The sequence below is a fragment of the Schistocerca gregaria genome, chromosome 3, assembly GCF_023897955.1.
Source record: "Schistocerca gregaria isolate iqSchGreg1 chromosome 3, iqSchGreg1.2, whole genome shotgun sequence".
Taxonomy (NCBI): domain Eukaryota; kingdom Metazoa; phylum Arthropoda; class Insecta; order Orthoptera; family Acrididae; genus Schistocerca; species Schistocerca gregaria.
In genome coordinates, this window is record NC_064922.1 from 174,223,875 (window position 1) to 174,240,758 (window position 16,884).

Here is a 16,884-nt window from a genome sequence, read left to right on the forward strand (position 1 = left end):
AACAGAATAAGAATAAGAATCTTTATAAGCCGTTCGGTATTTTCTCGTACAATGGACTTCGTCAATGAGTTCAAATTACAGTACATTTTTATAACAATGTATACATAAATCCTATGAATGTTAGTGTAGTAGAATAGCACACATTTTATATATTGTTAATTTTACAATAAAAAAGAAAACATTATACAAATTTATATTAAGTGGAGAGTATTTATGCTGATAACACTATGTCATTATCATATACATGCTGATAACACTATGTCCTTATCGTAAGATATTGATACAAATATACAGCACTCGAAATAGGTCTATTATGCCTATATGTTAGACACTGTTTTTTTCCAAATTTAGGTCCTACTACAGGCAGAGGTACCTTCCCCCAAGTTAAAACAGCAAATCTGCCTTATTACAATCTTTATATTCATCAACTGAGTAAAATGCTTTGCCTCTGAGCCATTGACCCAATGTTGTCTTAAATTTATTTTTAGATACTGTCTGTACAATTTTAGGGAGCATATTAAATAGTCCGAGGCCTACATATTTATAACTATTATGTATCTTGGACAATCTAGAGTATGGCAGATCAATTGTATGGTTTCGTCTTTTATTATGGGTGTGGAGAGATGACGTAAGGGGATATTGAGCTATGTTTTCTTTTAAGTGTAATAAGCAATAATAGATGTACAAACAAGGAACTGTTATGATGTTAAGTTTTTTGAAATGTTCCCTGCATGTATCCCTAGGAGATAAACCCACTATACATCGAAGAGCTTTTTTTGCCATCTGAAAATTGATACTGAATTGAGAGAATTCCCCCAAAGCAGAGAATGGAGGGTTACATTAGCTAACGATTTCACAGGAATAATATTAATTTCAGAGTATAGAAACATTAAATGTTTTGTTTCACAAGGTTTGGTCCTTGGCCCAGGCCCGGTCTTTGTCTACACAAATCATTTACCAGTGACATTGGGGAACTCTTCAGAAAAATAATATCTGCTGATGACGCACGTATATTGGTTTAAGGGCTCAGACACATCCATACCAGACATAGCCATGAGAATAATGGAACAGGCTTGCAACAGTTTCATCGTCAACAGCTTAATAGCAAATCTTGCAAAATTCCATTAAGCAACCCCAATTTTTAGCCATGTACACCATTATGGAGTGTATGTCTTGGCATGTGTGAGAGTCCCTAGGTCCCTGCAGAGGCTTCTGCAATTCCAAACAAATTATAAGTGACTTACAGGCACCGAAAGTTGGTATCTATGGGCATATACTGGACGAGGTGCCATGTGCGAAGTTCCTGAGAATCCAGATGGATAGTAAACCTTAGTGTCAGCGGCTCGAGCGCAACATAGCATTTTCTGAATATCAAAACAGTATTTCCACTTTCTATCTGTTGTCTTCAGTTTTCGTGCGGACTAATCTACATGATACTTAATGGAAAAATTTTAAAACTGTTCACTGACTTCATAGAAAGCAGGAGATTTCAAGGTTTTTCAGATGGGGCTTTTGCCAAGATCAAACTGTTTTAGGCTTCTTGCATAGCTCTTATTAGGAATAAACAACTTGCCACTACAATTTTGTATCGGTTTCCCTACACTGTATTCTGCAGTATGACCAGTGTACCTCTACATCACCCGGAATGTGAGACATTCCTTTTGTCTATTCTTGGAGCTTCCATATCATTGTGTGAAACTCCACTCCCAGCCAAGGTCAGAATTCATGCACTCTTTGCTACAGGTAGTATACAAGACACATTATGTGACAATGCTCTGCAATTTACTCAGAAATGTTTATTAGCAGCTCTGGATAAATCCTTTGCACAGCTAGACAATGAAATGAATCTAAATAAGGGTCACCAGACTTGGTTTGAGCCACAAGAAACAGTTAAAAGTTCTCACTACAGCAAAGTCCATAATTCTGAGCCCTGTACTTGGGTAATTACTCTTTGAATGATTCTTAGATCTGACAATTGGGTAGACTGGAGTATGTATACTGCTAACAGTTCATACATCACCTTCAGCTGGCTCACAGCAACTTCAATCTACAATCTCTACAAACACGAAACAGGATAATAGGTTGAAGCTGATAAAGAGAAAGTCACAAAAACATCATACTCTAATTTCCTTGGAAACAAGTGGAATTTATTGACTTCTATTACACTTTACCAATCCCACTTTGACAAACACAAATGTAATGACTGGTCAGCAGCTTTAGCAGACATACACTGGGGTATTTTGCTCTCGGAAGTAGGTCCTCCTCATGTATTAGCCATCAACACAGCCATAAAGCTTATCTTAATAATGCTGTAGCCAAGTAGCTTTTACTTAAAAAATCATGTACAGTCACACTCTTTGTACTGTTGTGCTTTGCTTGTCGCACTGTTAAGAGGCAGTGTGAACATGGCTGATGCTGCTCGCTGCTCTGTGGTGAAAAATGCACGTGGAATACCATTAAAAGAAAGGCAAGAAAAAGGTTATTCTCAACTTTTTCACAAGTTTACAGAAAAAATATTGGTTTTGAAGTTTTCCAGAGAACAGTTTTTGCTAAAGTGAAGGAGCTTTCATAACAGGATACACATAGCTCAGTCGGCATTGTTATACAACTGGAATGTGGTACATTCCATTGATCAATGGTTCAAACCCAACATTGATCTTCTCAAGTTCTTAATTATCAATATTTTATGAAAGCTTTTTATAAAGATTGTTTAAATTAAGAAAACAACATTCCATTTTAGGAAAAAAATGAAAAATCAAATACTCTTTATTTGAACTATATCCATTGTTTTATACCACAGATGTGGTCTTTCACGAGCCAGAATAATAAGAATTGTAGAAAAATGGAAAAAATTTTCACGGCACTGAGAATGCCATGCGGATGCTACAATTTTACAGTTGCCACTGTACCAGTGGAATATGACCCAAACAGAACTGATCTGGAGCCAAAATAAGGGATCTGTCACAAGTAATATCACGACATTTAAGCTGCCAGACGTACTTCAACTAATGCATGAAGCTATGTCACAACTCACTGACAAATGCAGGCAGGAAGCAGAAAGGTACGTCAAAAGAAGGGAAGAAAATCTGTCACTTGGGTAGCTTGGTGGATTCCGTTGTTGACTGACTCATTATCAATGTAACAGATAATAGTTTTAGTACTGAAATGTATTTCTTGGATTCGGATATGGAAGGAGTTCAGAGATTACCAGACAGCTGACTGTAAATAATACCTTCAGTATTTAGCAATATTATGGAAAGGAATGTTGCTACTCATCATATAGCGGAGATGCAGATAGGCACAACAAACAGACTGTCACAATTAAACTTTCAGCCAACAAGGCCCTTATCAAAAATACACACACACACACACACACACACACACACACACACACACACACACACACACACCTCATACAAATGGAACACAGTACTGCAGTAATGCCACACATGGCTTCAGCTGCCAGAGACTGCAGTCGTGTGTGCGAGCTGTGTTTGGGTGAGTGTGTGTGTGTGTGTGCTGTCTATTTTTGACAAAGGCTTTGTTGGCTGAAATCTTAATCTTGACAGTCTTTTTGTTGGGCCTATCTGCGAATCAACATCTCTGTTATATGATGAGTAGCAATTTTCCTTTTCATAATATTGCTACATTCCATCCTGGATTCTTCATTGTTTGACCCTCAGTATTTAATTAAAACAGTGAAATCCCCACAATACACTTTTCCATCAACATAGTTCACACAGAAAAATTACCCTGTGTTTAATTTAGGCATTTTCATCACTTCCATTACTATTTACAATACTATGTAGTTATGAACGAAAGCATATTATGTTTTCCATCCAGTCCCCTAAGAAGCATATTGCCAGCATTTTGTCATACATTATTCCATTCTGTTTAAAAACTGAATGACATTCGAAGCTATAATGTTTCCCTGCTAATCTCTTATGTCTTAACTGCAACTATTCACGTCACTGCAGGTTAGTTGGACCAGTGCCATCCAAGTTAAATGCACTGGTAAAGCTGTTACCCTGTATTATCATTGACTCAACCTGCACATAATACACTGTATGACGACTGTCCTTACAATCATACTTGACTGTACTCAAGATAGCTAGCCTTCTGCTCCACGTGAAGCACAACCCAATGAAATTCCAGCAAATGTGAAACATACATGTTGTAATGTTTACATCATATTTATTCTTAGCTAACCACTGGACATGAGATTGATATTCTTATGCCTATTCAGCACATAAACAGTAACATGCCTTCACCTTCTCTTAAGATTTTTATGTTGTTGTTGTTGTCGTCGTCGTCTTCAGTCCTGAGACTGGTTTGATGCAGCTCTCCATGCTACTCTATCCTGTGCAAGCTTCTTCATCTCCCAGTACCTACTGCAACCTACATCCTTCTGAATCTGCCTAGTGTCTTCATCTCTTGGTCTCCCTCTACGATTTTTACCCTCCACGCTGCCCTCCAATGCTAAATTTGTGATCCATTGATGCCTCAAAACATGTCCTAACAACTGATCCCTTCTTCTAGTCAAGTTGTGCCACAAACTTCTCTTCTCCCCAATCCTGTTCAGTACCTCCTCATTAGTTATGTGATCTATCCACCTTATCTTCAGCATTCTCCTGTAGCACCACATTTCGAAAGCTTCTATTCTCTTCTTGTCCAAACTAGTTATCGTCCATGTTTCACTTCCATACATGGCTACACTCCAAACAAATACTGCCCACCCTGATCCGACTGAACAAAATCCAACTTCCTCTGGATATCACAAGCAGACTGTTGCACACAGTAGCCATTCAGTGAGAACAAAAGTGCAGCCAGGAAATGATGTATTCCTGTTTTCAAATTACTGTTTGACTAATGTGTCAATCTTCAAGAAAGTATGAAATCTGATTATTAAAAGGAGTTCATTGATGTTTGTTTTCATCCACATGTGATCACAGTTTGATTAATTTATACCCTTGCTAGACCTTATGCTTTTGCTCGTTGCTATTAACACACCACCTACTGGAGAGTGGAAATTATTTGTGATACATGTTCCATGTGATGTTACTAATCTCCCTACTTTCGACTATAGGGTTTAACTAATTCGTGTGAGATGATGATCAAAGCTTACTGCTTTAATGGAGAAAGGTAATTCTGGCACAGTTATTAACATTTTAGTATTTTTTCTCAATATATTTGAATGATGATTGGTTTTAATAATACGTCTCTTAGGTGATGTCTTTCTGTCATCTTCTTATGATTGAAGCCTGCAATTTCCTGCTGTGTCACTCCACTCAGTGCCACACTAACCCCACACTTTGCAATTTAAAGTTGAGTAGCAGGAAGTTAAACTAACACTGTTAATAATTTGAAACTTGCTAGCATGGTAACTACTCAATTCGTAACATATAAACAAAGTGTATGTTCTCAGTTCTATGAGATTTAACTTGAGCTTGAATTGATTATTTGAATGATGCAGGTAACAATACCACATTTATGAGTATAAAGGTAAGGCTGTCATTAACCTGAACATTGGGTTGAATACTACAGTGTTTGTGTACAGTTCTATTGAAGGTAGTATGCCAATGTCTTTCTCCTATCTTTGAACTGACTGACTAATCCAATTGTACGGAGAACTATATTTTAAAGCAGGCTCTCCAAACCCTAGTATAACTCAGAATTTTTCACATTAACGAACAGTCACTCAGATAAAATATGCAATAAGTGACAGATTAAAAGAAATATTATTAACTGAGGGTCAAACATCATACTTTTGGATCCATAATCTGGCATGTAACATCTGAACCATACACTGAGTACATGACAAATTCAGCTACACAAAAAATGAATGATACTAACTTAGCTGTGGTGATGTCTGAGCAAGTGCATCTTCGTGCAGCCAAGCATGTGCCGTAGCCTGCAACTGCAGCCTGCGCAGCGTTGACCTTCTTGCCTCGATGTCGCGCTGCAAATGTCTGGCAACTTCCCGCCGCCGCCAAGCTGCCTCCAGTGAACTTGTTAAACTCGATGCCTGGGCTAGTGTGTTACCTCCCACCAAACCTCTTTTCAGAGCAGCTTCCACAGCCTTGCGACACAGCTCCTCCAATGACACTTTGCTCTCTGCTCCAATGTCCCGTTGCTCCACTTCACCTGGTGAACGAACACATCATCATCATCATCATCATCATCATCATCATCATCATCATCATCATTTCCTTCTGGTCTCAACAGTTAAAAACGTACGTAACATGAGAAAAGAAATAAACTGAGCTGGTTTCAGTGCTTACTTAAACATTCATAAATAATTTGAAACAAACAGTATGCTAATGCATTCATATACACATTTAAGTATTATATAAAAAAAGTTGAGACTAGTCAATCAAATCTGGCAATGTATGAGGGTTGGAATTTAAATAGTGGCAACTATTTATTCACAACTGATACAATAGAGCTACATGTTTGCACCTGTTACTGTCCTTCAAAGTAGTCACCAGAATTGTGTAGAACCCGTTGCCAGTGATGTGGAAGGCATAGTATACTATTAGCAGAGCCTGTTCTGGTGATGGTGCGAATGGAGCGGTCTACTGCCTGTCTAATCTCTGGAACAGTTCTGAAGTGAATGCCATGAAGTGGTTCCTTCATCTTTGGAATCAAATCAAAGTCACAAGGACTTAAGTCATATCACTGTTAATTTTTGGAGCACCCCCTGCAAACAGCTTTGCGAAAGAAGCAGTAAAACTTTCTGCACAACCTTTTATTTGATTCCAAAGATGAAGGAACCACTTTGTGGCATTCACTTCAGAACTGTTCCAGAAATTTGACAGGCAGTATACCACTCCATTCGCACCATTAACAGAACAGGCTCTGCTAGCGGTATACTACATCTTCCACATCAATGGCAATGGGTTCTACACAACACTGGGGATTACTTTGAAGGACAGTAACAGGTTCAAATGTGTAACTCTTTTGTATCGGTTGCGAATAAATAGTTGCCACTATTTAAGTTCCAACCCTCGTATGTTTCAAGGACGTGTGACCTCTATAAAAGGCCTACTTCTGTTATGTTCACCTAATCTTCACCTACTTTTTGTCATTGTGTTCAAATGAAAACATGTTCCTGCATCATTTATTCATTTTAATATAAATCAATAAACTCAGAAATTACAATGAGGTAATGGAAGTCGTGGGGTACCTCCTAATATCATGTTGAACCTCCTTTTTCCTGGTGTAGAGCAGCAATTCTATGTTGTGTGGAGTCGCCAAGTTGTTAGTGGTCCCCAGCATAAATAATGAGCCATACTGACTTTATAGCTGTCCATAATTGCGTAAAGTGTTGCTGGTGCAGGATTTTGTGCACAAATTGACCTCTCAATTATGTCCAATGATACTTTGATGGGATTCATATAAGGCAATTTGGGTGGCCAAATCATTCACTCAAACTGTCCAAGGTTTTCTTCAAATCAACTATGAACCATTGTGGCATTCAGTCTATGAATGCCTGTAAATGGTCTCCAAGTAGCTGAACACAAACATTTCCAGTCAACGCAGATGATCCAGTCAGTTCCATGTAAACACAGCCCACACCATTATGGAGCCACCACCTGTTTGCACAGTGCCTTGTTGACAACCTGGGTCCATGGCTTTGAGGGGTCTGTAACACACTCAAACCCTACTATGGGTCTTACCAACTGAAATGGGGACTCATCTGACCAGTCTGTGGTTTTCCAGTCGTCTAGGGGTCCCTGATGCAGTCACAAGCCCAGGTGGAATGCTGCAGGCCATCGTCATGTTGTTAGCAAAGTCACTAGCATAGAATGTCTGCTGCGATAGCCCATTAATGCCAAATTCTGCTACACTGTCCTAACAGATATGTTTGTTGTACATCCAATATTGACTTCTGCAGTTAATTCATTCAGTGCTGCTTGTCTGTTGGCACTGACAGCTCTACACAAGTATCTCTGCTCTTGGTCATTAAGTGATGTCCGTTGGCCACCAAGTTGTCCATGGTGAGGGGTAATGTCTGAAATTTGGTGTTCTTGGCACACTCTTGAGACTGTGGATCCCAAAATATTAAATTCACTAACAGTTTCCTAAATGGAATGTCCTACACATGTAACTCCAACTACCATTCCGCATGCAAAGTCTGTTAGTCCTCACTGTGAACCTTTAATCACGTCAGATATTGTTTCACATGAACCACCTGGGTACAAATAACAGCTCTGATCACTGCTTTTTTATATTTTGTGTGAATGACACTACTGCCACCTGAATATGCGCATATCACTATCCCATGAGTTTTGTAACCTCTATGTAAACGTAGAAATTCTCCCCCTTTAATGGACAATTTTTTTCATCAGTTCAGAAATTCAGACACAATATAAATATTCTTTAGGATGACCTTCTCAGTGTCCAAAAATAGCTGCTATCAATGAAACTATGCTTCATCATTGGGGAATAAGCAGAGATGATATCTGCACCATTTTCTATCACATTCATGTTCTCCTGGATTTGGATCAATGACCCTCTTTTTAACACACTTCAGTATCTCCTTGTTAGGGAGATTTGTGATGTGTGGATACTACACAGTATATTCTAGAAGCAGGACATCCCCTTCCAAAATCTATTGCAGTTAACTGTTCATATGAAATAAACTGCTTTTGACTGACAAGTCATTTCCAATAACGCACAGATAATTTTTGACATAAAGTTGCATCAGAATATGCAAGGATGCCTCATTTACCAAACATTTCTGGCAGCAGTCTCATGTAAATAGTGACTCCCCAATAGGCAGGCTTACATTAAAAACTATCCATGGAAGATTTCACATATGAATTTAACTGGAAAAAATGTTTCTCAAAGAAGAAAGCTACATCAAAGAACAATAATTTCTTTGTTGATTCTCTTGTTTTAAAGTCTTATATTGACTTATTTTTCAACTCCCAATCTTTTCATCTATATTTTTTGAAACTGCATATGTCAAGTTACTTTTAACTAGTAGAATAATGGAAACTACACTCTATTGTCATTAGTTCTTCACTGCTTTCTTTTTTCCCCTTTTGCCTTACACATTACACGTGACATATTCTCTATTTTGACCCCTCAATAGTGTCACAAATCCTCTTCCAATTCCCTTATCTGCACCATTTCTGGAGAACAAAGACAGAGCTTAAAGTTTGAGAGTTACTGCTGTAAAATGATTCTTTTCTGAGCCCTCTCCCATCTGTTTCACTTAATGAAGAATAAAAACATGAAAGACACACATTAACTTCTTTTTACAGCTCCTGAAAGCCATATGCTAATATTTCAGCAAGCACATAACACTGAAAGCATTCAAAGAGATAATCATTTCATCATACTGTAAATGTTAATTCTTACCTGATACGTTGAGACCAATACGCTGAAGCAATAGGCATAATGTTATTGCCAATGTCTGAGATGCAACTCCAAGAAGTTGTCGTCCTACATAGTCCGCAGTGAAGCGACGAACAGGTTTGCTGAGACAATCGTCATCGTGTGGCATGCTACCACCATTAGCAGTTGTCTGGCCACACAGTGAAAAGAACTCTTGCATAGTCTGCAAACGTTTCACCAGAAACACGTCTTCCAGCACGGCACGTGCCTGTTCTTTAAACACAGGGGCCTGCAAAAGATAACATTCATGCTTCATCTCATTATTTCTAAATGACCAAATAATAAAAGTACAGCCACACACTGCGGTAAAGACAGATAATATACAACAAGTAATTTTATTTGAAAATATATTGGATCTGTCTAGTGTACTTCCTTACATGAAAGAAAGAACCTACAGGGTGACAATTATTGAATTTGTTTTAACTTTTGAACACTGCATTAGGATGTTCAAACTGCACATTTGACCATGGGGCATGATGGAAATTATTATGTGTATGTGCATGTGTACATGCCTTGTTTGGTTTAGTGACTTTCATTTGGGTGCATTCATCGATAAGCAAAATTTGTAAATTGGGGGACTGAGAATCCACATTTTGCGATCGAGAAGTCTCTTCAACCCTCAACAGTGACGGTGTGGCGTGCTATGCCATCTCCAGTCATGGAATAATCGGTGTGATATTTCTTGATGGCACGGTGACTACCAGATGGTACGTGAAGGTTTTGAAAGATGATTTTATCCCCATTATTCAAAGTGACCCTGATTGAGACAAGACGTGGTTCATGCAAGACGGGTCTCAACCCCATCGAAGCAGGAGAGAGTTCAATGTCCTGGAGGAGCACTTTGGGGATTGTATTGTGGAATTGATTGGCTGCTATATTCTCCGGATCTGAACTCACGTGACTCCTTTTTGTGAGGCTATATTGAAGATAAGGTGTAAATCAATAACCCCAAAACCATTGCTGAGCTGAAAACAGCCATTCAGAAAGTCATCGACAGCATTGACGTTCCAATGCTTCAGTGGGTCATGTAGAATGTCACTAATTGCAATGATGGCATGGACATCGAACATGTCACAACCTAAATCCAAATATCTGTAGTGATGTTTACATGTTGAATAAAGTGTGTGCACACTGTAGTTTGTAACTGATTTACATTTTCTTCATATATTTCAATGGCAGAACACAGTCAAGATAGAAACAAAGCACACCAAAGCAATGTGCACAGAAGCTGGATTTGGTGACTAGATTGAACAGCCACCTGCAGTACAAAAATTCTTCTTTATGTTTACTGCTCACTGCATTAGAGCTGTTTATGGAACGGTATGCTCTTAAAAATAGTTGTCTTATGGATACAGAATAATTTATTTGTGTGTGTGTGTGTGTGTGTGTGTGTGTGTGTGTGTGTGTGTGTGTGTTCAAAGAATAACTGAAAGTTAGCAAGATTGTTTTCTTTTGTGTGTGCCTATTGATAATTCAATGCTTCTGCTTTTCAGTGATTGGTCCCCTTTAATTCTGAAACATTTAGTAAAGAAAGAGTTGGGTACTGGGAATGTATTTTATGCCACAGTTTGATTTATTTCAGCCTTTTATAATACTGCAGTGGTACTTCAGAGTGAGGTTTTATGCAGCTACAAAGAGCACCAGCTCCACTTACAGTCACAAAATACTTCTGTAAGAGAAGGTCAGTAAGATGCCTAAAAATGATTGAAGAAATGGTAGAGTTCTTGCAACTGAGTTTTCTTCACAGCAGAAAGAACTTTACGGACACGGAAAACAAAAATTGAATATTCTATAACTAACACTGTGGAAGAACTTGAAAGGGACAGTTTTGGTAGGAACCTCACCATCTGCAATAAAATATGTATATGTCTAGATCAATACTCACCAATCAGGAGAGCCATTGAGCAACTGAGAGGCACACTGAAATTATTTCACTTCACTTGCTAGTGCACACCTACATGGGGCAACACAAAGTGTACACATACAATGTGTTAATAGTAGTCCAGCCTTGACAACAAAAAAGGCAGAGTTTGCTAACTCATACCACAGCACCCAAAACAGAGTACTTTTCACAAGGTGCTTGTCTTAGCAACCTTTTTAAAGGGTCTTGACAGTACACGAAGTACAAATCATGGACACAGAAAAAGCAACACATTTGTGATACATCATAAGTTACTGTATTCTGAACAACTTCACAGATCAAAATTGATGACCTATTTTTTCCTGAAATAGACAATTATAGCACATATGTATCTGCAAATGCTGGCAAACTGGTTTATACCACAGTTGAAGTTGAGTGTGAGGACTTTTTCTATCAACAGGATGTAGTTCCACTTTTGTCTATATAACCGTGAATTTGTAACTAGAAATCTGAGAAACTTGAAATGATGACTGACAACAAATAGCTGACAGGAACCTTAACATTCCCCTCACTTAAATCCGTGGGCTTTTTTTTATTTTATTTTTTTTTTTAAACTATATATGCAGATTCAGCAATGGGGGGAAAACTGAGCATTTTCCAACAAAACTCACCTTCTGTATGATAATAAACAAAAATAAAATATGACTATGTACATTAGTGTAACCACTTCAATAATCTGTAGTCATCTTGTACTATGCAGACTATTAACAACAGAGTGAATCAAGATTGTTACTTACAGACATAGCTTTTGCATCTCTAATCTGATCCACCTTTCGCCAGGATACAGGGGTATCCAATGTTTCCAATGTAGCAACTAAGGCATTTCCATCAAGTTGTAATTTCTCAAACAGTCCATTGAAACCCATTAGCAGCATGAGGCCGGGTGCAAGAGCATCTTCATTATTGGCCTCCAATACAGATGGCTGCGCCATATTTGCTGGACGTAGAAGCATCCCCTCAAACCTTGCCCGCAACTGTGCCACAAGCTCCCGAGATACACCATGTGGAGACTGTAAAATAACTTATCTTGAATCACGATATTAAGAACACAATATGTAATATAGTTAATAAACAAATCTTGACAGCGATAAGTCCATTACAGACAACCTTGCAACACATAGATCATCACATACTGACTTTTCAACAAATGGAAACAAAAGCCATGTAATATAATAATATTTCCAGTTATTTTAACAATTCTATTATATTGGAGACCTAACTGTAAATCAAAATAAGCAGGCATAACAACTAGAATACGCGGTTGCATTACTCACATCCATTTCCATTATTATGTAACGAAGATGTATCTCCAGCTGTGCTAATATATCATGCAGAGGAATGCCCACACTAGCAATAATGTCATTTAGCTCACATATCATGTTCAGAACAGTTGGGTCTTCTGTTTGAATTGTCTTTAATGCTTCTGGAAGAATAATTGTATGAAAATTGAAGTTCAGCTCCTGAAAAACAATTTGAATAACAACTTTGATTACACAATTTGAAGAAGTTGTATGTGCACATCTCGCGTGCATGCAAATGCACGTTTCAGCTCTCTCACACAATAATGCTATTTTTGACAATAAGAGAAAGGTTGAGGAATTAACATACATTACATAAGCAATTTAAAAATATGCATTCAGTTAATAACTTTATGTTTTCAGTCAGGTACTTTTTCTCTTTCCAAGTCAACACGGCATGATGAATTTTAAACACAGACAAATGACTTAGTAAATATAGGAGTAACTGGTGGTATGTGGCCACCTTGTGTACGACTTTGGTGCTGCAATCCTCCTACAATCAAACCATTTCAAACTGAACATCTCACAAATATAATTAGCAATACACCATCCTGTGCACTATTCGCTATTAGTAGTAATGGGCGAATAGGGCACTGATGGTGGAAACAGTAATACTCCTTTTTTCACTAGAGTACGTGAGGTTCATGAGGGAACTAATGAAATCTGGAACTTCTCCATTGATACCCCGACAGGAAAATTCTTGTAATTAACGGACTGAAATGTTAAGTCAAGTGGTGGTGATAGTATTGATAGCATCAGCCTAAACCAATCACGTAATTAAAAAAAAAAAAAAAAAGTAACTAACCAAACAGTTCACCTAACTGTTGAAAGAAAACTGCTTTTAAAATGTATGTATTCCACAGGAGTTGCTACAAGAAATGAAACACCCTTATAGACACATTAAACCTTGGTGCATTTTTTTTTGTTTATGACTCCATGCTGCCCAGAAATTTAATGTTTATTTTCACACTACTGTACAATTTAGCTTTACACTATTTTCAAGTACACTACTTATCTGTTAGATGATAGAAAGATCTGTGATGACAAATAATGCCAATTCTGTATAAGGTGGTGTTACAGAGCATCTATGCAAATACTACACTGACACAAAGAATGTGTTTATTGAATTTGTGAATATAGAAAGAACTCACAAATGTATCTAGGTACTTGGAAGTGGCCGGAGACAAACATGTGAGAGGACAAAAATAAAAATTAACCTGTTGTGTGCAGCATGGAATAATTAAAACAATTAATAGCAACTGTGGATCAACAACGAACAGCTTTGTGGATGTGGTTCAACAACAAAAACTGGTTTTCGAGCTTTGATTCTGTATGTACACTGCTGGAATAGTGTATCGTAGCACGTCGTCGTCGTCAATTCAACAAGTCAGTACCACAGGTACACGAGTCTCAATTTACTCAAAACAGGACCAGTCTGAGTGATTTATTACTCAGCACAAAATTTCAACATTACAGTACCATGGCAACATAGAAGCTTTTTGAAATTTTATTGAGTTTACTGCTCATAGGCGAGGAAATCACCTATAGGTTATATAAAAATTAAAACAAGTTGTTGTTGTTGTTGTTGCTGTAGTCTTCAGTCCTGAGACTGGTTTGATGTAGCTGTCCACGCTACTCTATCCTGTGCAAGCTTCTTCATCTCCCAATACCTACTGCAGCCTACATCCTTCTGAATCTGCTTAGTGTATTCATCTCTTGATCTCCCTCTACGATTTTTACCCTCCATGCTTCCCTCCAATATTAAATTGGTGATCCCTCGATGTCTCAGAACATGTCCTACCAACCAATCACTTCTTCTAGTCAAGTTGTGCCACAAGCTCCTCTTCTCCCCAATTCTATTCAATACCTCCTCATTAGTTATGTGATCTACCCATCTAATCTTCAGCATTCTTCTGTAGCAACACACTTCGAAAGCTTCTATTCTCTTCTTGTTTAAGCTATTTATCGTCCACATTTCACTTCCATACATGGCTACATTCCATACAAATACTTTCAGAAATGACTTCCTGACATTTAAATCTATACTCGATGTTAACAAATTTTTCTTTTTCAGTAACGCTTTCCTTGCCATTGCCAGTCTACATTTTATATCTTCTCTACTTCAACCATCATCAGTTATTTTACTCCCCAAATAGGAAAACTCCTATACTGCTTTAAGTGTCTCATTTCCAAATCTAATTCCCTCAGCATCACCCGACTTAATTCGACTACATTCCATTATCCTCATTTTACTTTTGTTGATGTTCATCTTATACCCTCCTTTCAAGACACTGTCCATTCCGTTCAACTGCTCTTCCAAGTCCTTTGCTGTCTCTGACAGAATTACAATGTCATCGGCGAACCTCAAAGTTTTTATTTCTTCTCCATGGATTTTAATATCTACTCTGAAATTTTCCTTTGTTTCCTTTATTGCTTGCACAATATACAGATTGAATAACATCGAGGAGAGGCTACAACCCTGTCTCACTCCCTTCCCAACCACTGCTTTCCTTTCATGCCCCTCGACTCTTATACCTGCCATCTGGTTTCTGTACTAATTGTAAATAGCCTTTCTCTCTCTGTATTTTGCCCCTGCCACCTTCAGAATGTGAAAGAGAGTATTCCAATCAACATTGTCAAAAGCTTTCTCCAAGTCTACAAATGCTAGAAACATAGGTTGGCCTTTCCTTAATCTAGCTTCTAAGATAAGTTGTAGGGTCAGTATTGCCTCACGTGTTCCAGTGTTTCTATGTAATCCAAACTGATCTTCCCCGATGTCGGCTTCTACCACTTTTCCCATTCGTCTTTAAAGAATTCGCGTTAGTATTTTGCAGCTGTGACTTATTAAACTGATAGTTCGGTAATTTTCACATCTGTCAACACCTGCTTTCTTTGGGTTGGAATTATTATTTTCTTCTTGAAGTTTGAGGGTATTTCGCCTGTCTCATACATCTTGCTCACCAGATGGTAGAGTTTTGTCAGGACTGGCTCTTCCAAGGCTGTCAGTAGTTCCAATGGAATGTTGTCTACTCCGGGGGCCTTGTTTTGACTCAGATCTTTCAGTGCTCTGTCAAACTCTTCACACAGTATCGTATCTCCCATTTCATCTTCATCCACATCCTCTTCCATTTCCATAATATTGTCGTCAAGTACATCGCCCTTGTATAGACCCTCTATATACTCCTTCCACCTTTCTGCTTTCCCTTCTTTGCTTAGAACTGGGTTTCCATCTGAGCTCTTGATGTTCATACAAGTGGTTCTCTTTTCTCCAAAGGCCTCTTTAATTTTCCTGTAGGCAGTATCTATCTTACCCCTAGTGAGATAAGCCTCTACATCCTTACATTTGTCCTCTAGCCATCCCTGCTTAGCCATTTTGCACTTCCTGTCGATCTCATTTTTGAGACGTTTGTATTCCTTTTTGCCTGCTTCATTTACTGCATTTTTATATTTTCTCCTTTCATCAATTAAATTCAATATTTCTCCTGTTACCCAAGGGTTTCTACTAGCCCTCGTCTTCTTACCTATTTGATCCTCTGCTGCCTTCACCATTTCATCCCTCAAAGCTACCCATTCTTCTTCTACTGTATTTCTTTCCCCCATTCCTGTCAATTGTTCCCTTATGCTCTCCTTGAAACTCTGTACAACCTCTGGTTCTTTCAGTTTATCCAGGTCCCATCTCCTTAAATTCCCACCTTTTTGCAATTTCTTCAGTTTTAATCTACAGTTCATAACCAATAGATTGTGGTCATAGTCCACACCTGCCCCTGGAAATGTCTTACAATTTAAAACCTGGTTCCTAAATCTCTGTCTTACCATTATATAATCTATCTGATACCTTCTAGTATCTTCAGGATTCTTCCATGTATACAACCTTCTTCCTATGATTCTTAAACCAAGTGTTAACTATGATTAGGGTATGCTCTGTGCAAAACTCTACCAGACGGCTTCGTCTTTCATTCCTTACTCTCATTCCATATTCACCTACTACATTTCCTTCTCTTCCTTTTCCTACTCTTGAATTCCAGCCACCCAAGACTATTAAATTTTCATCTCCCTTCACTACCTGAAGAATTTCTTTTATCTCATCATACATTTCATCAATTTCTTCGTTATCTGCAGAGCTAGTTGGCATATAAACTTGTACTACTGTAGTAGGCGTGGGCTTCGTGTCTGTCTTGGCTACGATAATACGTTCACTATGCTGTTTGTGGTAGCTTACCCATACGCCAATTTTTTTTATTCGTTATTAAACCTACTCCT

General features: G+C 38.1%; 1 protein-coding gene across 1 annotated transcript in view; it reads right to left on the bottom strand.

Annotated features, from left to right (window-relative positions):
* LOC126353895 (serine/threonine-protein kinase SMG1-like) overlaps nucleotides 1-16,884 on the bottom strand; it is a 364,235-nt gene that overhangs the window by 24,290 nt on the left and 323,061 nt on the right. Inside the window, exons 44-47 of the mRNA XM_050003118.1 lie at nucleotides 12,601-12,786; nucleotides 12,064-12,336; nucleotides 9,370-9,634; nucleotides 5,854-6,144 (exon numbers count right to left, since the gene is read on the bottom strand). Of these exons, the coding sequence (XP_049859075.1) occupies nucleotides 5,854-6,144; nucleotides 9,370-9,634; nucleotides 12,064-12,336; nucleotides 12,601-12,786 (1,015 nt within the window). The remainder of the gene's footprint in view (nucleotides 1-5,853; nucleotides 6,145-9,369; nucleotides 9,635-12,063; nucleotides 12,337-12,600; nucleotides 12,787-16,884) is intronic.